This window comes from Polypterus senegalus, chromosome 5 (assembly GCF_016835505.1).
Source record: "Polypterus senegalus isolate Bchr_013 chromosome 5, ASM1683550v1, whole genome shotgun sequence".
Lineage (NCBI taxonomy): Eukaryota > Metazoa > Chordata > Cladistia > Polypteriformes > Polypteridae > Polypterus > Polypterus senegalus.
The window spans coordinates 143,039,925-143,059,223 of NC_053158.1; the positions used below are offsets into that span (position 1 = coordinate 143,039,925).

General features: G+C 37.2%; 1 protein-coding gene across 1 annotated transcript in view; it reads left to right on the forward strand.

The window, feature by feature from the left end:
* Positions 1–19,299, forward strand: part of gmds (GDP-mannose 4,6-dehydratase) — an 861,801-nt gene that overhangs the window by 738,633 nt on the left and 103,869 nt on the right. The window contains exon 9 of the mRNA XM_039753423.1: positions 7,681–7,777. Coding sequence (XP_039609357.1) covers positions 7,681–7,777 — 97 coding nt within the window. The remainder of the gene's footprint in view (positions 1–7,680; positions 7,778–19,299) is intronic.

Consider the following 19,299-nt stretch of genomic DNA (forward strand, 5'->3'; position numbering starts at 1 on the left):
ACTTCCTGTGAGACAGCAGCGCTACTGCTCTGCCACTATGCCATCCCATATGTGTATTTATTAGCAGTATTCATTATTTAAACAAAGTTAATAATTTATCTGTAAAATGTAGCATACATGTTTTAATGCATTTCATCATGAAAGGGATATCAATATAAATCTAAGAATTCTAAAAGTGCAGCGAGCTGGAGTATTATAAATTTAATGTGTTCTGTTTGGCGATGCTGCTTGCCACTTCTGTCGGGTCAGGAGGAAGCCCCAGAAGCGTGTAGCTATTTAACAGCTCGGTCAGTTTTAAGATGACGTTTATGACAGTCTACTTTAATGACAAAGTAAACTATGGGATTAAAGAGGACATTTCGAGTTTAAAGCTGAAATTTCCACTTTAATCACAAAATAAATATTTTCATGAAGTCCTTATTTTCTTTTTCTCTGTGGCTCAAATACACCGCCATACATTCTGATGGTATTGTAAAGGTGCAAAAAAAAAATAAAAAGATGGTACGTGAGACTTTTAAAATGTATTGTGTCATTACTTTGGGGAATATGTGACGCTTGAATATCAAAGCACCACAAAATTATTTGTATGTCAGCATTTTGCTTCCCCACGTTAAACCTTTTATCAAACATTGAAGCACGCACATTGATCCTGTAGGATCTTAAAAGTGTAGCAAGAAATTCAGGCTGAAATTCAGGGTTTGAATCTGGAGATTTATGAAGGTATTCCAGAAGAAGATGACATGACTGTATTTGGATAAATGTATATTGTTGTACATGAATAAATATAAGATATCCCCTAAAATAAGCCATAGTGGAGCTTTGGAGCAAAAATTAATATAAGACCCTGTCTTATTTTCAGGGAAACACAATAAGTTTTTGAAATTTTAAAATCTCCCATTAAAAAGCATTGGCAAATTTGTGAACTTGTCTTTCTTAAAAAGAAAAAGAAACATTCTGTGTGACTTCAACTATGAGTTAGTTTATTTTTTCAATTTTACCTAGAGATCTTTAACTTCATCATGTATATTTTGTATATTTTCCTCTTTTATTCCTATGACAGCCACTCGGATCCAGAAAGTACAAAGGCCATGAAATTGATCTATTAGTGAAAACTATTTTTTCTTAGGTTGACACACTAACTGACAAGAAATTCTTACCTATTTGCAGAAAAATTAGGACATTCAACCTTATACACAGATCAGCCACAGCATTAAAACCAATATTATGCCTAATATTATGTAGGTCTCCCTTGTGTGTCAAAATGGGACTGAAAGTGTCCTGTGGTGTCTGTCGACAGGGCATTAGCAGCAGATCTTTTAAGTCCAGTAAGCTGGAAAGGTGGGATCTCCATGGATCATACATGTTTTTCCAGAAAATTACACTGATGCTCAATCAGGCTGAGATCTGGGGAATTTGAAGGCCAAGTCAGCACCTTGAACTTGTACTACTGAAAGAGGACACTGTCATCAGTGAATGCTGTTGGCATGTATATGGTCTGCAGCAATCTTTAGGTAGGTGGTTTGTGTCAAAATAACATCCAGATGAATGCCAGGACCCAAGGTTTCCCAGCAGAACTTTGCCCAGAGCATCACATTGCCTCTGCTGGCTTGACTTCCTCCCATAGTGCATCCTGCTGCCATCCCTTCCCCACGTAAGTAATGCATACACACCTGTCAACTTGATCTAAAAGAAAACATGATTCAACGGACCTGGCAATTCTCTTCCATTGCTCCATAGTCCAGTTCTGACACTCACTTGCCCATTGTAGGTGCTTTTGGTGGTGGACACAAGTCAGCATGGGTTCTCTGACTGGTCTGCTCCTGACAACTTTCTGTCATAACCAGAATTGTGTTTTTCAGCAATTTGTGCTACAGTAGCTCTTCTCTGGCATCGGACCAGATGGGCTAGCCTTTGCTCCCCACACGCATCATTGAGCCTTAGGCACCCCAACCCTGTCATGGGTTCACTGGTTATCCTTCCTAGGTGCTAACCACTGCATATGGGTAACATCCCTGAAGACCAACCTTTTTAAGGAAGCTGTGATGCAGTTTTCTAGCCATCACAATTTGTTCCTTGTCAAGGTCTTTCAGATCCTTACACTTGCCCATTTTTTCTGTTCCAAACACATCACCTTCAAGAACTGACTTTTCAATATGTCCCACGCCTTGACAGATGCCATTGTAATATAATAAGTTGTTTTATTCAGTTCACCTTTCAGTGGTTTTAATGTTGTGGCTGATAACTGTATTTGTGTGTGTGTGTGTATACATATGTTACCAGCAATATGTGAAAAGCAGAATTTATATAGAATGCCTAGGCATTCTAATAGAATGCATGTTTTTAGGCAAAGGATGAAATGCTTGTGTTATTTTAATATGCTATATACTTTCCCTAGGCATTACACAGACCGAATTACTGGTTTGCCTTTTATTAAGGCACTATTGAATGCCTAGGAAATGTTTCAAATTTGAATCATTTTATTTTCATCATTCTGAGTTCCTAGGTATTGTACACAATGTCTAGTTTCACACATTGACGGTAACATATGTTTATAATTTATATATATATATAAAGGAAAAATTATACATATTAAGATTTCTATTAGTATTTCTATTAGATATTAGTGTACACATTATATAGGCTATGTCAAATGTCACACTTTCTTTATTAGCTGAAACATGACCTCTGTTACCAAGATTTTTAATATTTAATCAGTTGTTTTATTGTTTCTTTTTTTTCTTTTCAAAATTGCTGTGCTGTTTGCAAATATTGCTTAAATCCTTTGGCAATTACGATGTTTTAAATCAAGGAGGTGCGATAATCCCAAATGGAATTTAATGTGCTTTGATGTTTGGAGCACACACAGACAGACAGGTGAACCTTTTATGCCCTTAGGTCAATACTGATTTGACAAAATTGCGCTTGCTGCACAATAGGCTTTTTCAGAATTTTCTTTCAAAGTCTGATCACAGCCACGTTTGCGTTCTAATAATACCTTATTATTGTGTCGTTATCTTTAACAACACTAGATGATTTTTTTTCATGTATTATCGTATTAACTATAATCTGTTTTCATAACAGTGGAAAACAATAAAAAATGTTTTGACATGTGTTTAGCTTCCCTGAACTTTCTATTATATACCCCTTATGTCTACATAAACTATGCTCTTTTCTTTCTGAGAGCTGCAGCACAGCTTCAACTTTTGAATGACATTTATCATAAATGGAGCCTCACTTTTCCAGGAAACCAATGTATTTTTCAAGAATAATCCGGCCATGTTTTTTGGATTCAACTGAAAAATGGTTTTTGGATTCAACTGAAAAATGGTATTGTACATTAAGTGGCCTTTTAAAAATTACTTCAGATTCATATTTTAGGCATTTAGGCATTCCGTCTGGGTGTTTTGTAAGATGAATCTTGCACCATGTTCATATAATATATATTCACTCAAAGTAAGTGCCCTAGGGTCAGATTTCTAAAAATTAAACACAAAAAGAAGCCCAAAATGTGTGTGCACAACAGAAACTGAGAAATGAATGATACCCTTTATCAATTAGGGGACTGCAGCCAAACAAATTAAATGATGACTGATGCACATAATAATTGATATCACCAAACGTTTATAATAATGTGCACTGATGTGAAAAACACATTAAACCTCAAACGTGTTGAATATGATGTAAAGATTATATTGTAGTTCCCTTTCAAGAGGGCCAAAGCTCTATAATTGCACTGAAGAGCTTACTTTGGTTTTCCTCAGTTTATCACTGCTCAAGGTTAGAAACCAATACAATCGCATGTTATTAATAATTGCATAAGTAAAAACACCAGTGTGGTTCATTCCTTCCATGAAGAAGGCTATAAATCGCATACCCTTTAACCTATTCATAGCCTAATGCTTTGACATAGCATGGCATGTTTGACGCTGCTTAACACTAGAACTACCAAAGCCTACGAAAAAACTAAATCCAGCACAACTTAAATCCCTTCACACCTCTCCGTCAGCGTCTTTTGTCCTGTAAATGTGCCAATAAAGATAAGCAGCAAGCATCCTGCTATTCCATCCCCCACTGCCGCAGAACATGCACAAAGTTCTCCCAGCTCATGCCTTGATTATCTGGAAGTGAAGTGCTGGAGTTTTAGAGTGGAAGTAATAGATTGTTATTTGTGTGTTCCGTTTCTGCATTAATCTGTGTAAACAAATTGTTCAAACAGAAACGTTTTTCATATTTTAGTAATAAATGACAAAATGTAGGCATAAACTATATAATGTGTAAAGCCTGAAGTCCAAAGATCAAATAAACACTTTCATAAAAGGTTCAAGGAAGATGCAACAGCTTCTGTGGCATAGTGGTAAGAATTGCCGACTTGTAAACAAGAGTCCCCGGTTCGATCCCGACTGCCTTGTATATTTACCATTTTTAGTATTGAGCTGCTCTTATTGTTACTATTATAAAATAAACACATACATTTGGTTTGCGTCTGTAACAGCCGCTGTACATTTATAGTACTTGTAAAAGTTACCTTTTTTTTTTTTCTCAATTTTATTTTCTCAGTCACAGTCACGATACATACTACCACCCCCGATCTTGCCAGTCCCCACATTTTGCTGTATGTTGGTGTGTATTTTGTACTCCAAGACATGCAGAGGAAAGAATAGTACAGAGAGGTCAGTTCAGCGCTATATGCAATCATTAGATTCAAATGTTAACAGTTCACACACACGCAAGGACCATCCTTCCTACATTTACGACATGTGTGCGTTATTCTTTTGGTCACTGATCAGAACTTGTGACCATAAGTGAGGATGGAAATTTAGACAGATTGGTAAATAGATATACTCATAATGATCAGGTGCAGTGTCCGAAAAAGAACAATTGTTGCTTCTTTTTCATTCCTACCGTTTATCTCATATATAAAAATATCTGCTTATTTGTCATGGCCGAAATTGTTGGCACCCCTGGAATTTTCCCAGAAAATGCACCATTTCTCCCAGAAAATTGTTGCAATTACAAATGTTTTGGTATGCACATGTTTATTTCCTTTATGTGCATTGGAACAACACAAAAAAAACGAGAAAAAAAGCCAAATCTGACATCATGTTACACAGAACTCCAAAAATGGGCTGGACAAAATTATTGGCACCTTTTCAAAATTGTGGGTAAATCGTTTTATTTCAAGCTTATGATGCTCGTTTGAACTCACCTGTGGCAAAAAAACAGATGCTGGCAATATAGCAATCACACCTGAAGCCAGTTAAAATGGAGAAAAGTTGACTCAACCTTTCTGTTGTGTGTGCCACACTGAGCATGGAGAACAAAAAGAAGAGCAGAGAATTGTCTGAGGACTTGAGAACAAAAATTGTGGAAAAATATCAACAATCTCAAGGCTTGAATACATATTCAAGAAGTTCACAACACATGGCACTGTAGCTAATCTCCCTGAACGTGGACGGAAGAGAAAAATTGATAAAAGACTGCAACGAAGGATAGTCCGAATGGTGGATAAACAGCCCCAATCAACTTCACAACATATTCAAGACTCAGGGATATGCAGACTCAGGGTGCAACAGTGTCAGCTTGAACTATCCGTCGACATCTGAACAAAATGAAACGCTATGGCAGAAAAGCCAGGAGGACCCGACTGCTGACACAGAAACATAAAAAAGCCAGACTGGAGTTTGCCAAAATGTACTTGAGAAAGCCAAAATCCTTCTGAGTGAACTTCTTGTGGACAGATGAGACCAAGGTAGAGCTTTTTGGTAAAGCTCATCATTCTACTGTTTACAGAAAATGGAATGAGGCCTACGAAGAAAAGAACACAGTACCTACAGTCAAACATGGTGGAGGTTCTCAGATGTTTTGGGGATGTTTTGCTGCCTCTTGCACTGGATGACTTGACTGTGTGCAAGGCATCATGAAATCTGAAGACTACCAAAAGATATCGGGGCGCAATGTAGGGCCCAGTGTAAGAAAGCTGGGTCTGCGTCAGAGGTCATAGGTGTTCCAGCAGGACAATGACCGCAAACATACCTCTAAAAGCACACAGAAATGGTTGAAGACAAAGCGCTGGAGAGTTCTAAAGTGGCCAGCAATGAGTCTGGATCTAAATCCGATTGAACATTTCTGGACAGATCTCAAAATTGCTGTTGGGAGAAGGTACCCTTCAAATCTGAGAGACCTTGAGCAGTTTGCAAAAGAAGAGTGGTTGGAAATTCCATTTGAGAGGTGTAACAAGCTTGTTGATGGTTATAGGAAGCGCTTGATTTCAGTTATTTTTTCCAAAGGGCGTTCAACCAAATATTAAGTTGAGGGTTCCAATAATTTTGTCCAGCCCGGTTTTTGAGTTTTGTATGAAATGATGTCAGATTTGGCTTTTTTTCTCTGTTTTTTTTGTGTTGTTCCAATGCACATAAAGGAAATAAACGTGTATACCAAAACATTTGTAATTGCTACAATTTTCTGGGAAAAATGGTGCATTTTCAGGGAAAATTCCAGGGGTGCCGATAATTTCGGCCATGACTGTATAGAATGACTTCTGACAGTCTCCCATAAGCATTCATTAACAATGGAATTCTTTACATTTCAAAGTGCAACATAATGTATTTGTACAAACACACAACTAAATACTGCGTGGGCTATCTTTTCAGCTAGTTATGGGGTGGGATAACTAGCCAGGGATTCTGAAATTGCTATTGTTCATGTTGTTTTTGCAAGCTGGTAAATTTGCACTTTCTGGGTTAATGAACAGGAAGTAACAGGAATGTTGAGTGTGGTTTTCTAATATGCTATTGTCTGAAAATGGGTTTTCACTCAGTGACCTTGCATGATTCTTCTAAATACAAAAGTGTTTAAAAATTAGAGGAGGTATGCTGTACATGTCATTACCTTGCAACAGATTTTCACAAGACACAGTTTGTAATAGAAAAATTATAAAACTGTCAATATCTTCAAAAGTATGCCATACAAATTACTAGAAACTTTATACTGAAAAAAGTAAGAATAACTTGTAAAGTAGTGTAATTAACTCAGTAAATGGGCAATATAGGGTTTAAGGGCTGTTTCAAAACTTTATAAAAAAGTTTTTTAAAATTACCTGGCTTGCTGGTGCAAAAGTGTATTTTTATGTAATTTGTTTTAATACATATTTTATATTTGGGGGTCAGTGACGAGCAGGACTAGTCTAACAAACACAGAGGAACACTGCAAGAAAAGGCAGAGCAGATTCTTTTTTCTTGGAGACCATGTTTTTGACCTCCATTACACTTTTGGTAACTCTATGATGTTCACTGTGGGCTGGTACATCACTTCAAGAGAAGCTCACCAAATCAACATGCTGTTTCAAAAGTCATAACAAGATATTTACTACAAAGAACAGTCCTGTCTCCTTTTCTCTTCTCTCTGTACACCTCCGACTATAAATATAACACCAGGTTATGTCACTTGCAGAATTTCTCAGATAATTCTGCACTTAAAATAACAGCAATACGCCTGTATAATGCCTTACTGGAATTGTGACTGCCAAGTCAGAAGTTCTTTTTTCTTTTTTTTAATTTTCTTGCGTTTTAGTAATTCTGTTGTGTGTCTAGATCATAGAATGTGCGTTTGTCTGTCTTACATGCACAATCAAAAATGTTTCTGTTTGAATTCATAATTTTTTTTTTGCTGTTCTGTCCCTAGATGGGAAGGTGAAAATGAGAATGAAATTGGACGGTGTAAAGAGACAGGCGTGACCCATGTGAGGGTTGATTTAAAATACTACAGACCCACTGAAGTGGTAAGCTAGAGACTTTTTAATGTTAAATGTTTGTAATTTTAATGATGAATTGTCAAATCAGTCTGCCAGTTAATTATTGTATTTGACCATACTCTCTATAGAAGTGGTCTGTTTAAACATGCAGCTAAACCCTTAATGCAAAAATACAGTATGCATAACAAGATGACAGCCTAGTTAAAGAGTTGAAAACTTGAGTTCATGTATCACTTTGCACTTTATTTTGAAACGTGTTAGTAAAATTACATTTTATGTTCAAAATGCAGTTTAAATTTTAAAAGCAAGAATAATAGTGTTCATTCTTCAGTGAATATAATAGAAGGAACCAACAAAAAAAGGAAAATTGTTTGAGTGGTGGATGCCCTGAATCTAGAAGATTAGGGCTTAACCATGTTAAATTCAGGAACTGGCCACATATCACCTACAATTTTTAGTTATCAATATTTAAGACAGCAGATCCAAAATGGCGGACCAAAATTTTTCCACATGAAAAGTGTGGAAAATGGATCAGAGTTCATTCCTTATTTTCATTTTTTTGTCTACGATTTTATTGAGATTGTTCTTTCATCATCTGTTTTTCCTTTCACACCCACCAACAAAAAAATGTTAAAAACCTATTTTCTTGTCTGTCTGGGTCTCTTCAATATACCAGCCACTTTGCACTATTTTTACAATGCATCCAAAAGTTCACTTCAGGACTGATTGTTAAAATATGGATGTAGGCAACATTCAGGTCTTTGAATCTTCTTTTTAATACATCTGGGTGCCCAATACGCAAACCCCCATCTGACTCCCCACTACTCACCGCAGGCTGAAAGCTTTGGGATGATCGAAGACCGGGGTATATAAGTTGAATCTGTTCATTCAATGCATTCCTTTGATACCCACTGACATGCCTTTTGATTTTAAGAGACTACAATATCCAGTGGGACTTTCATTTGCTAAGACTATAAATAAGGCTGAAAGGCAGTCACTCAGGGTAGCAGGCATTAACTTAGAAGGTCCATGCTTTCCTATGGTTATATATCACAAAATGTTAGAATAATTAATTTCCCATATTGCAATAATACATGTATTTACTTAGGATATAAGTAGAAAATGATACAGTGTATGAATTTGTAAGTTAAATATCACTGAATTATTTTGAATTTGTTATTGTTTCATTTTCATTTCCACAAATGCTGATGTTCTAGATAGAAGAAACTGGAGTAATGCTGGGTAATTTAGGCTAGTAAAACATACATAAATAAGAATACTGTACATAATTCCACATGTTCCATATTTTTCTCTTTTTACCCCTTTATTTCAAAGTTGAATGTTCTGAATTTTTAAAATATCCAGTCATTTAGCCTGGTGATGTGTCTAAAATAAGTGCCCCTTTCCAAAAAACAAGAGAAAAATAAATTAATCTGTTCCAAAGTTTATAATGCAAGGGCTTGGAGACATACTGCTTATCCATCCAGCCATTATCCAACCTGCTACATCCTAACTACAGGGTCACGGGGGGTCTGCTGGAGCCAATCCCAGCCAACACAGGGTGCAAGGCAGGAAACAAACCCCGGGCAGGGGTACCGCAGGGCATACTGCTTATAAGTTGCTAAAAAAAAAAGATTTTTTTAGTACTTTATTGCCAAAATAATTAGAAGGTGTTATCTCAATCCAAGAGTAAGAGGGTTTTTTCTCAAACCTGTTAGTAAATCTAATGATGGTTATTTGAACTTTATTCTTCCATTACTAATAGTTTATTTGCTTGAAGAGGTGGCGTGTCTATTCATAAGAAGACATGATAACATGCTACATTTTATTTTCTCTTGACTGCCCTGTCAGCTGGAATGACTTGTTGGAATGTTTGAGAAAAAGAGCTGTGAGTTTCTGTTAAATAACATGAAGACAATATACAGTTTTAAACCAGACCATTAGTGTCTGCACTGCAGGGTAATATAAAGCAAGTGATGGGTGTCGATAATGCCAAATTCACATAAATATACCAAGAAAATAATTTTGTAAGATGCAAGTGCCATTGTTAGATCTTTACTTCTACGTGCTTAGAACTAAAATGTGTGAAATGACAAAATAATACAATTATTTTCCTTTTATTTTTTGGAATATTTACTCTTTAAGAGATGCACAAGATTTTGTGAAGGATTAATAAATCAGTTTTTTTAGTCAAGTATGTAACAATTGTCATATTTTAAACACAAGAAAACTAATGCATCGTATTTGTGTTGAGAAAAAGTTTACCAAAGCTGGTGACTTTAAATTGGACTGTTAAGAGTGTATAGGAGCAATAGAGGGTATGGCATGTCATGGACTCGTCTCCTATCCTGCATTATGTGTAACGTTGTTTCTTATCAACTATCCAATCCGCGGCGTAGCATACACCACATCATTATCAATGTGAACAGTCAACGTGGCTCACAGCTGCATGTGGACTGTAGCACAGACCAAAGCGAGTGACGATGTGTTTTGGTGACATGTTGGGGACGGGGCACATGAGCAAGTAATACGCATGCCTCGAGCGCGACGGTGGATGCAGGAGGAGGGTTAGAGTTGGTGGGCGGGGCTCTGTCGTGCGTATCCCATGACGCAAGAGGAGGGTTAGAGTTGGCGGGCGGGGCTCTGTTGAGCGTATCCCATGGTCTTAGAGTTGGCGGGCGGGGCTCTCTGTCTTGCTTGCGCTCGCTGTCTTGCATGCCCTTAGTGAATTATATATATATAGATGATATAGCATTTACAGATAATATTGGGGTTACTTGTCATTTAGTACATATACCACAAAAGTAAACTGAGAGTAGATAGGTGGAAGTGCACCTAATAAGAATAAATAGAGTTCAGTTTAACTGATTGGCAGAAATTATACATTAACTATATGAGTGCATAGTAGAGAATGATAAAGTGGTTGCCATGCATTATTGACTTTAGAACTGTATGTGTGTAAGCTGATACTAAGAGTGTTATGTGTGAACACTCTCAACATAAATCAGATGGTAATAATCAGATTCAGACACATTGAAAATAAAGTTTTTTTCTCTAATTTATATTCAAGTATTTTGAAGTTGAATGAATTGTGGGGGTCGTGGGGGAGGGTGCCTTTTATCTAATATAAAACTTTAGCTGAAAGCCAAAAAATATAAATTGTCAAACATTCCTAATAACAGAGAAAGTGTGGAAGGGGGCACTTACTTTTTTCATGCCACTTTATACATTTATGCGTGCCTCCATTTTTGTGTTTTACAGAACAATTAAGAAGTGCCAGATGTTGTGTTGAAGGTTACAAACAGTGGTTTCTTGTTATATAAAGTACCCTAGATTAAGTTTACAAACCAGCAGCTTAGAAAATCATAGATTGACTCTCTCTTTAATCTTTTCTGCAGATTCTTTTGATCTCAGATTCCATTTTGTTGTGTTCACAGATTAGAAGGGTGTTAAATTCACTGACCTGCAAATGGTGGATTAGAGAAATTGTAGGTGATTGATATGCCTGAGTTTGTTCTCCAAGACCTCCATGGTATCTAGGCAACTAATCCTTCCACACCCTCTTTGTGGCAGGTATTTTCTGCCCAGTTGGCATTCTATGTTGTCTTTTCTGTAAAAAATAAGTACAGTATTTCTATGTTGATCTGAATTGTTAATATATCAGCTTTTTTAAGCATCTGTTTTGTAACATCATTGCATAAAACCTCCACAATTTTTGTAAACATATAATACTTTCTGGGTGGCATGGTGGCACAGTGGTAGCACTGCTGCCTCGCAGTAAGGAGACCTGGGTTCGCTTCCCAGGTCCTCCCTGCATGGAGTTTGCATGTTCTCCCAGTGTCTGCGTGGGTTTCTTCCCACAGTACAAAGACATGCAGGTTAGGTGCACTGACGATCCTAAATTGTCCCTAGTGTGTGCTTGGTGTGTGGGATTGTATGGGTGCCTTGTGGTGGGCTGGCGCCCTGCCCAGGATTTGTTCCTGCCTTTTGCCCTGTGTTGACTGAGATTGGCTCCAGCAGACCCCTGTGACCCTGTGTTAGAATATAGCGGGTTGGATAATGGATGGATGGATAGTACTTTCTAAAGAGAGGAGTAGTACAATGAGTAAGTAATATTTATCTGCAATATTTATCTGTTCTTAAATTATTAAAAGTGACCTAATTCTGTCAATGGATCTAGCATGACATAGTGGCAACATTCCCAATTTCCAGATGCTCCGTATTGTCCTCATTATGAAACAAACCCAACAAAGTTCTGTTTCTTTTTTAATCATTTTCCGATGGGGGAAATCCAGCAATAAAGGGTACCACTATATATAGCTGAATTGATGCCTTGGATAATTTAGTAATGTTATATAAATCTTACAATTTAGTTTGAGAACAGGTACTATCAGCAGAATCAGCATGGCTTGTGCTATACATGTTTATAGATTATAGAAAAGCTTGTGGGTAGGTTACCCTCTTATATGTTCCTCTATCTCTATGCACGTCCAAAGAACTGGCAGGGAAACATTTGCAAAACCAAAATATGAATTTTATTTACAGTAAAAACCAAAGTAAATCACAAAAATGTGCAAGGCAATATAAAGCCAGTATTTAGGGACCATAAATATACTGGCGTTTTGTCAAAGCTGTTTTCTTGCATGGCTGCTTTTCCCTGCTTCTGTCTTTTACTCCAGACAACAATGATGTGCTGTTCTGCTCTTCCCGCGGAGTCAAGAATGGCACACTGATCACATCTTAGAATATAAGACACAAATGTCTAATTAGCCATTGTGATAGCCAAAATACAAATTTATATTTGTTCATATAATACCATATAATTTTTGCTTAACTTTCATAAAAGGATTTGTTATGCTGCTTTTCTTTTTTGTTGCCATGATTGCAGATAATGTCTGTTTAACTTTTAAGTTAGAGGTACAAACCAATTCACAAGTTGCAAGTTTAAATCATTGCAGTGAATCTTTCCTAAAAAAAATAATTGTTAACTTTATTGTTTCAAAGTTTTTTTTAAATCATAACTATATGATATAAGTTGAACAGTATTTTTAGTAACTCGATATTGCCTGCAATTTACTTTTGCAGAAATAGTATAATTTCATAATAGGCAGATTGTAATTCCATTGTACATGGTAGAGACCCAAATCTGCTAAATTTAAAGTAGTCACTTGTCTGCTTGCTCATTCAGTTTTACCTTTGTGTCTTTGAGTGTGACTTGTGTATTTTATTTACATACAGATCTATACTGTGTTAAAGTTCTATGCAACTAATAGGAAATGTGCAGTTCAAAAAAATTACACATAAATATCCTGGAATGCAAGAGGTTGTTTCGAGATATTTCAGAGGTGCATCTCTGCTGCTAAGGTGCATTTATTTAGGTGCTCAGCTGTCAGAGTGCATAGCAAAGGATCCTGAACTGGATTGGCCCACAGAGCTGCTAAGAGTGTAGTAGATGGTGTTTGGCCATCAACTTAAGTAAATGGTGTGAAGCTGAGATGGGTGCATGAACATTCATGCAGACCATGAGGCATATTGGAGCTCAATGAACTGCAGAAAATAGGAGTGGCACTGAAGAGTGCCTGAGGAAGTAGACAGCAGTCTTGCCCATAGAATACCCAATGGTTCAATCCAGGGTTAACTATCACAACCGTTGTCATGAGTGTAAAGTCCACTCCATTGTCTCTCATCTGCCTCAGGGTGCAATAGCATTATAGGGTAAGATGAAAAAGTTGCCTTCAGAAACATATAGCAAATTTTTAGTGGCAGATGATAAATATCTGCTCAGTGCTTGAAGTGATTTTTTTTTAATTAAAATATATGATACTTTAATTTTATGTCATTGGTTTCTTTTCATCTGAATTATTTTTTATTACATTATCTCAACCATTCAATACAGAAAGTATCATAAGAGACATAGTTTATCATAGCAGTATTAGTTGCTTGAAAGGAACAATGCCAGATTAGATACTTTACTAACTAAAAATAACTATATTAATTGAACATAAACATCTGTACATTATATATGTTGCTTATGCAGAAAGCTGCTGTGTGTCTTTTTAAAAATAATGTTTTTTTCAAAGAAATTCTTTTGGGAAGGGACAATTCCAAGGGATTTAAATGACTTGCTCATGATCACACAGTGTCAGTAGTGGGATTTGAACCCACAACCTCTGGATTTGAAGTACAAAGCCTTAACCAATATACCACACTGCCTGCCTGCCAAGGCATGCTGGGGCATTGCAGCATAAAGAAACTTAATCATATTCAGTCACCAAATATTTCAGACTTGTGAGGAAGAATGAATTTATGAATTTGTTTGTGGCATTTTTTAATTATTTTAATTTTAATTTATTTATTATGAATTATTTTAAATAATTTTATGCAGGATTTTATTTTGTTGTTCTGTATATGAATTATTTTCATATTATTTTAGTGACATCATTATGCCATTTTATTTATACATTTTTGGGATGATTGCCATTGTGTGTGGTGTTTGTATATTGTATACAGCACCAACTCCTGTTGCTAGTAAAGTAGTTCTGATGGTTTGTGACAAATGATGTAATCATGCCTCCCATAACATAACTTCAGAACATTTAACTGTTTAAAGGGAGAAACTGTAATCTAATCAAAGATAATCCTCTTGAAAGCAATTTTTAGGGATTTTGAACTTTTCCATTCTTTTTGACTTTGATTAGATGATTTTTCTGTGTTCTTACCCTTAGATTATTTTACTACACAAAAGATCAACCCTTTTAACTTGTTGTATCTTCAGTGCTTAAGAATTAACACTATGTACCTGGTAAATACCCAATTAGACATAGGGTGAACATCCATCCATCTATTATCCATCCTGCTATATCCTAACTACAGGGTCACGTGGGTCTGCTGGAGCCAATCCCAGCCAACACAGGGCGCAAGGCAGGAAACAAACCCCAGGCAGAGGGCGTGCGCGCACACACACACACACACACACACACACACACACACACACACACACCAAGCACAATTTAGAATTGCCAATGAACATGCAGATTGTAAACAGGTTGCATCCAGTAACTGGATTCAAACCCATGAATCTGGAAATCTACAACAGCAATGTCTGATTTGTTTTTATACTTTACATTTTTTTGCAGATTAATTATTCATCTTCTTTCAAGCAGTTTGCTTATTATTTTGTAAGTTCTTACATTAGAATTGCGTCATTTTTTTACCACAACTGTATTTCCCCACCTACATTCTTTTCATAACATTCTTCATTGTTTAAAATTTGTTTTGTTTGTATAACTAATTGTCTTATAGTCTGAATAAGAATGGAGTATTTTCTAATATGTCAGAGGTTGCTCTTTTGTTGATTTAAATGGCAGTATAAGCTTACACAAGTGCAATATGTTTATTATTTCTTACTATGTGTCTATAGCTTATTTTCTCCACGCAATATTCTACCATATTTTTCATATTTCATTGCCTCAGAATGTAAATAAGACACACCCTTGACAGTTTGCAGATTTATGTGGATAATGTTATTTGTAGTAATACATTTTATAATATTGATATTTATTATCAACAGAATAATGCCAATTAATAGGTTAATGACTGAAACAGTAACTTCATGAAAAGCCTCCTCTACAAATATTTATTTGCTTTTTTTGCTGCAAATGTTTATTTTATTCTGCTGATCATTGTAAATACTGTAGGCTCTCTCTGTTAATGAAGACTTAGTTCAAAAATTGACATTTGTTCCATGAAATGTGTGTAATTTGTATGATCCTCTGGTGTAAGGGTGAATTCGATCCTAGGGTGTCAGTGTGTTTTTCTCCGGTTGCTCTAGCATTTTAGGTACAAAGTAGCTTTAGTAGTAAGCCTGCAAAGGATAAAACAGTTTTACCCTCATTGAGTTGCAAATGTAAGATATATATATTATTTTTGTGACTGCATATTATAGTAATAATTAGTTCATAACACAAAGCGCTTTTTAGAGTGATTATGCTATATTGAAGTGAATTCAACTTATTAGAAAAGATAAATTGAGTGCTGAAGTCACAAAATCTCAAATACTTCTCCTGGTTATTGTACTTGATGTTACTTATAAACATAACATATTGAAATTTGATTAATCCAGGTAAGGGTTAGGGCACCTGGAGCCTATTTTAGCAGCATTTGGCGAAAGGCACAAAAAGCCCAGGTCATGGCACCAGTCTATTACAAGGCTGGCTCTCTCATAAACGCACGCTCAGATGCTGGTTAATTTGAATCTCCAGAAGATCTGTCATGTAGGCCTTTTGCATATTGGAGAATAACCTACACTAACAAATGGCAACAGTGTGCTGTTCTCAATGCTTGGTGTTTTACAGATTATTTACTGTCAAAAGTTAGTCTCTCTACCAGAGAAAGTGAATCTGAAAAGCTGTTCAGAATGCACAAACCCACGTAGGCTACTGGCTCTTGCCTTAACTCACATTAATAAATTAATTATAGTTGGAGGGTTGGGATGGTAGCACAGTAGTAGTACTGCTGCCTTGCAATGAGGAGACCAGGGTTTGAATCCCAGCTACCCCCTGCGTGGAGTTTCCATGTTCTTTCCTTGTCTTCATGGGTTTCCTCCTACAGTACCCAAACATGCAGGTTAATTGGGAAGGTGATGTTAAATTGACCAAAATGTGAGTTTGTTCAACCTGTGATGGAGAGGCACCCTGTCCAGGTTGTTCCTGTGTTGCATCCAGTGTTTGCTGGGAAAGGCTCTGGCAGCCTCATGACACTGCCCTGGATAAGCAAGTTAAGAGGATGGAAGAATAATATAGTTTGACTTGTAAGGCCCTTTCTCCTGTACTTCTATGATTGCATGTGTCTATTCTGCAACTTAACTGTCCGATTATTCACCTCTTGTTACATGTATGTGCTAATTACTGGTGATTAAAACCCATAAAGGGCTATTTAAAACTTTTAGGTAACTTTTTTCTTGTTTTCATTCTGCCACTTTATAAGTTCTAACTACGTATATTTTATGGTTCTTGGAAATTTACCTACTTTTGTGGCGTTTGTACCCCTTGACTCCTTTTTTTTTTTTTCTCTTTGTATTTATGTTTGCCTGTTTTGTCAAAAAAATAATGGAAATATGTTAGAATATTGACTTATTTCTGTTTATTATTAACTTATATATTTTTTGCTACTTACAGAAAACAATAAGAACTTTTAAAGGGCAACTAAAATTAAACAAAAAATTAAAAAATGAGTTTGACATTGAATAAAGTGTTGCTCACTGAAACATAATAATATTACAGTTTTTCTCAAATGCTAAAAAACATTTCAGAAACGTTTCCTCCATGTTCCCCAATGTCTAAACACAACACCCTTTTCTAAAGCTACATAAACACAACCACACCTTCTCACTTCAAAACTCAAACTTTTACACCAAAAGAGCAGCTCGAAGCTTTCAAAAATGTAAACACTATACACATCATTACACACTACAGCAAAACAATTGAAAACACAATGCTCAATTTGTGAGAAGGTTCTTTGTTTCATAACTGCCAATGCATATTTTTAGAAACTTTACAGTAACGGATCTTCTTAGATCTCTGCAGAGGATTAGGCATTTAGATTTGTGAGTTTCATATGAAGAGTATAAATCTATAGAAAATTCTGCATGTACACTACTGTAACACAACTCAATGCAAAAACAGAATCTATTGCGCACAACAGTACTCTTGAAAACATGATCAGGGTGTGAAGTTTTTTTATTTACTTTATTCACAGCACACACACACCACAATCACTCTGCGGCATCATGTCGCTGAGCTGCATCGGGCCACATCACCTCATCCACATCGCAGGCTATATTGTCTCTTGCCAGGCACCGTGGGAAAAACGCCCTGGAATGGCGAATCCATCCTTGGAAGGCCTCCACTGGGATGTCAACACAGGCCAGCTCCATTGCCCTTAGGAGGTTCTCTCTAGTATATGGTTGTCTGTCATAAACCTTCCATCTCCACGATGAGAAGAACTCCTCTATAGGGTTCAGGAAAGGGGAGTAGGGTGGCAGACAGACGTTTAAAAAGTGGTTACTGTTGGTGGTGAACCACTCTCTGATTTGGTTTGTTCTGTGGAAGCGGACATTGTCCCAAATGATCACATAAATGTGATGTGCGGGCCCAGGATGGTGGTGTTGGTGGTCCAGGAGGATGTCTTTTAGCTCCTCTAGGAAGGTAAGGAGACGTTGGGTGTTGTAAGACCCAAGGACAGCATGCCGGTGGACAAGCCCCTCCGAACCCATGGCCGCACAAAGAGTAATATTACCCCCCACGTTGGCCAGGAACCTCAGTGATGGCTCTTTGGCCAATGATGTTACGGCCTCTTTGCCTTTGTTTCTGCAGGTTGAAGCCAGCCTCATCCAGGAAGAGTTACTCATGAGGTCTGTCCATCGCGTCCAACTGTAATATCCTCTGTGAAAATGTGAAAGTGCACAGGTGTTCAGAACAAAAGTCAATCAGGTAGCACAGTATTGTCCCGAAGTAATGTAGGCCACTGAGCAACACAGTATGTCCACTAACTGTACTGTGAACATGGATGTATACTTACTTGCGCATATTCGTGATGTAGGTCTTTGTGTCACGCAGAGTTGCGCTCAAAGGGAACCCTATAGACCTGTTTCATCCGCATCTTTTGGCGCCGGAGAACTCGGTCTATTGTGGCCAAGCTGACATCATCAATGCTCTCAAAGTTGACATTATCGGCAATGACTTTGTCTCTGATCTCCCGGAGTATGATGAGGTTGTTCTCACGAACCATATCCACAATGAGGGTTTCTTGTGCCGCTGTAAATATGGCAACCCTCCCACCTATATGTGGCACTCTTTCAACTCTAAAGAAAGAAACATGTGTTGTCAATTGACATGTTTTACAATAACAACTGATTTGAAACCAATAGACTACTTTCACAGGCTTTTAAAACTGTATTGTGACAAAGAAAGCAATAGAGTACAATACCTGTGTTGTTGTCTGAATGCCCTGATAATGGTGGCCACGGTGAACCTACTCAGGTTTGGACTGACTCTTAGTCCTGCTTCAGCCATTGTCATGCCATGGACAATGACATGGTCAATGACTGTTGCTCGCATCTGGTCCGTAATGATGGTGCGAGGTTGTCTTGCTCTCCCTCCTGGACCTTCTCCTCTCCCTTGTTGGCCTCCTACTCTTCCTCGTTGGTCTGCTCCTCTTCCTCCTCTGATTTGAACTCCTCTTCCTCGTTGGCCTGCTCCTCTTCTTCCATGGCCAGCTCTTCTCCCTCCTCTGACTTGAATTCCTCTTCCCCTGACTCTGCCTTCATCCATTGTGTTTGTTTGAAATCTTCAGCAAACTGTGCACTCTTAACTTGCTTTTATACATGTGGTCACAGCATTAGCAACAAGTGTCTTCAATTTTGAGTCGTTGTGTGTAATGAATGACGCCAGGTGTGTTCATTGTGTTCAAATATTGTTGACTGTGGCAAGCATTTTGCATCACATGAGCTTTCATTTGAGAATATGAGCAGAGTTCTTTTGCAACTTGTG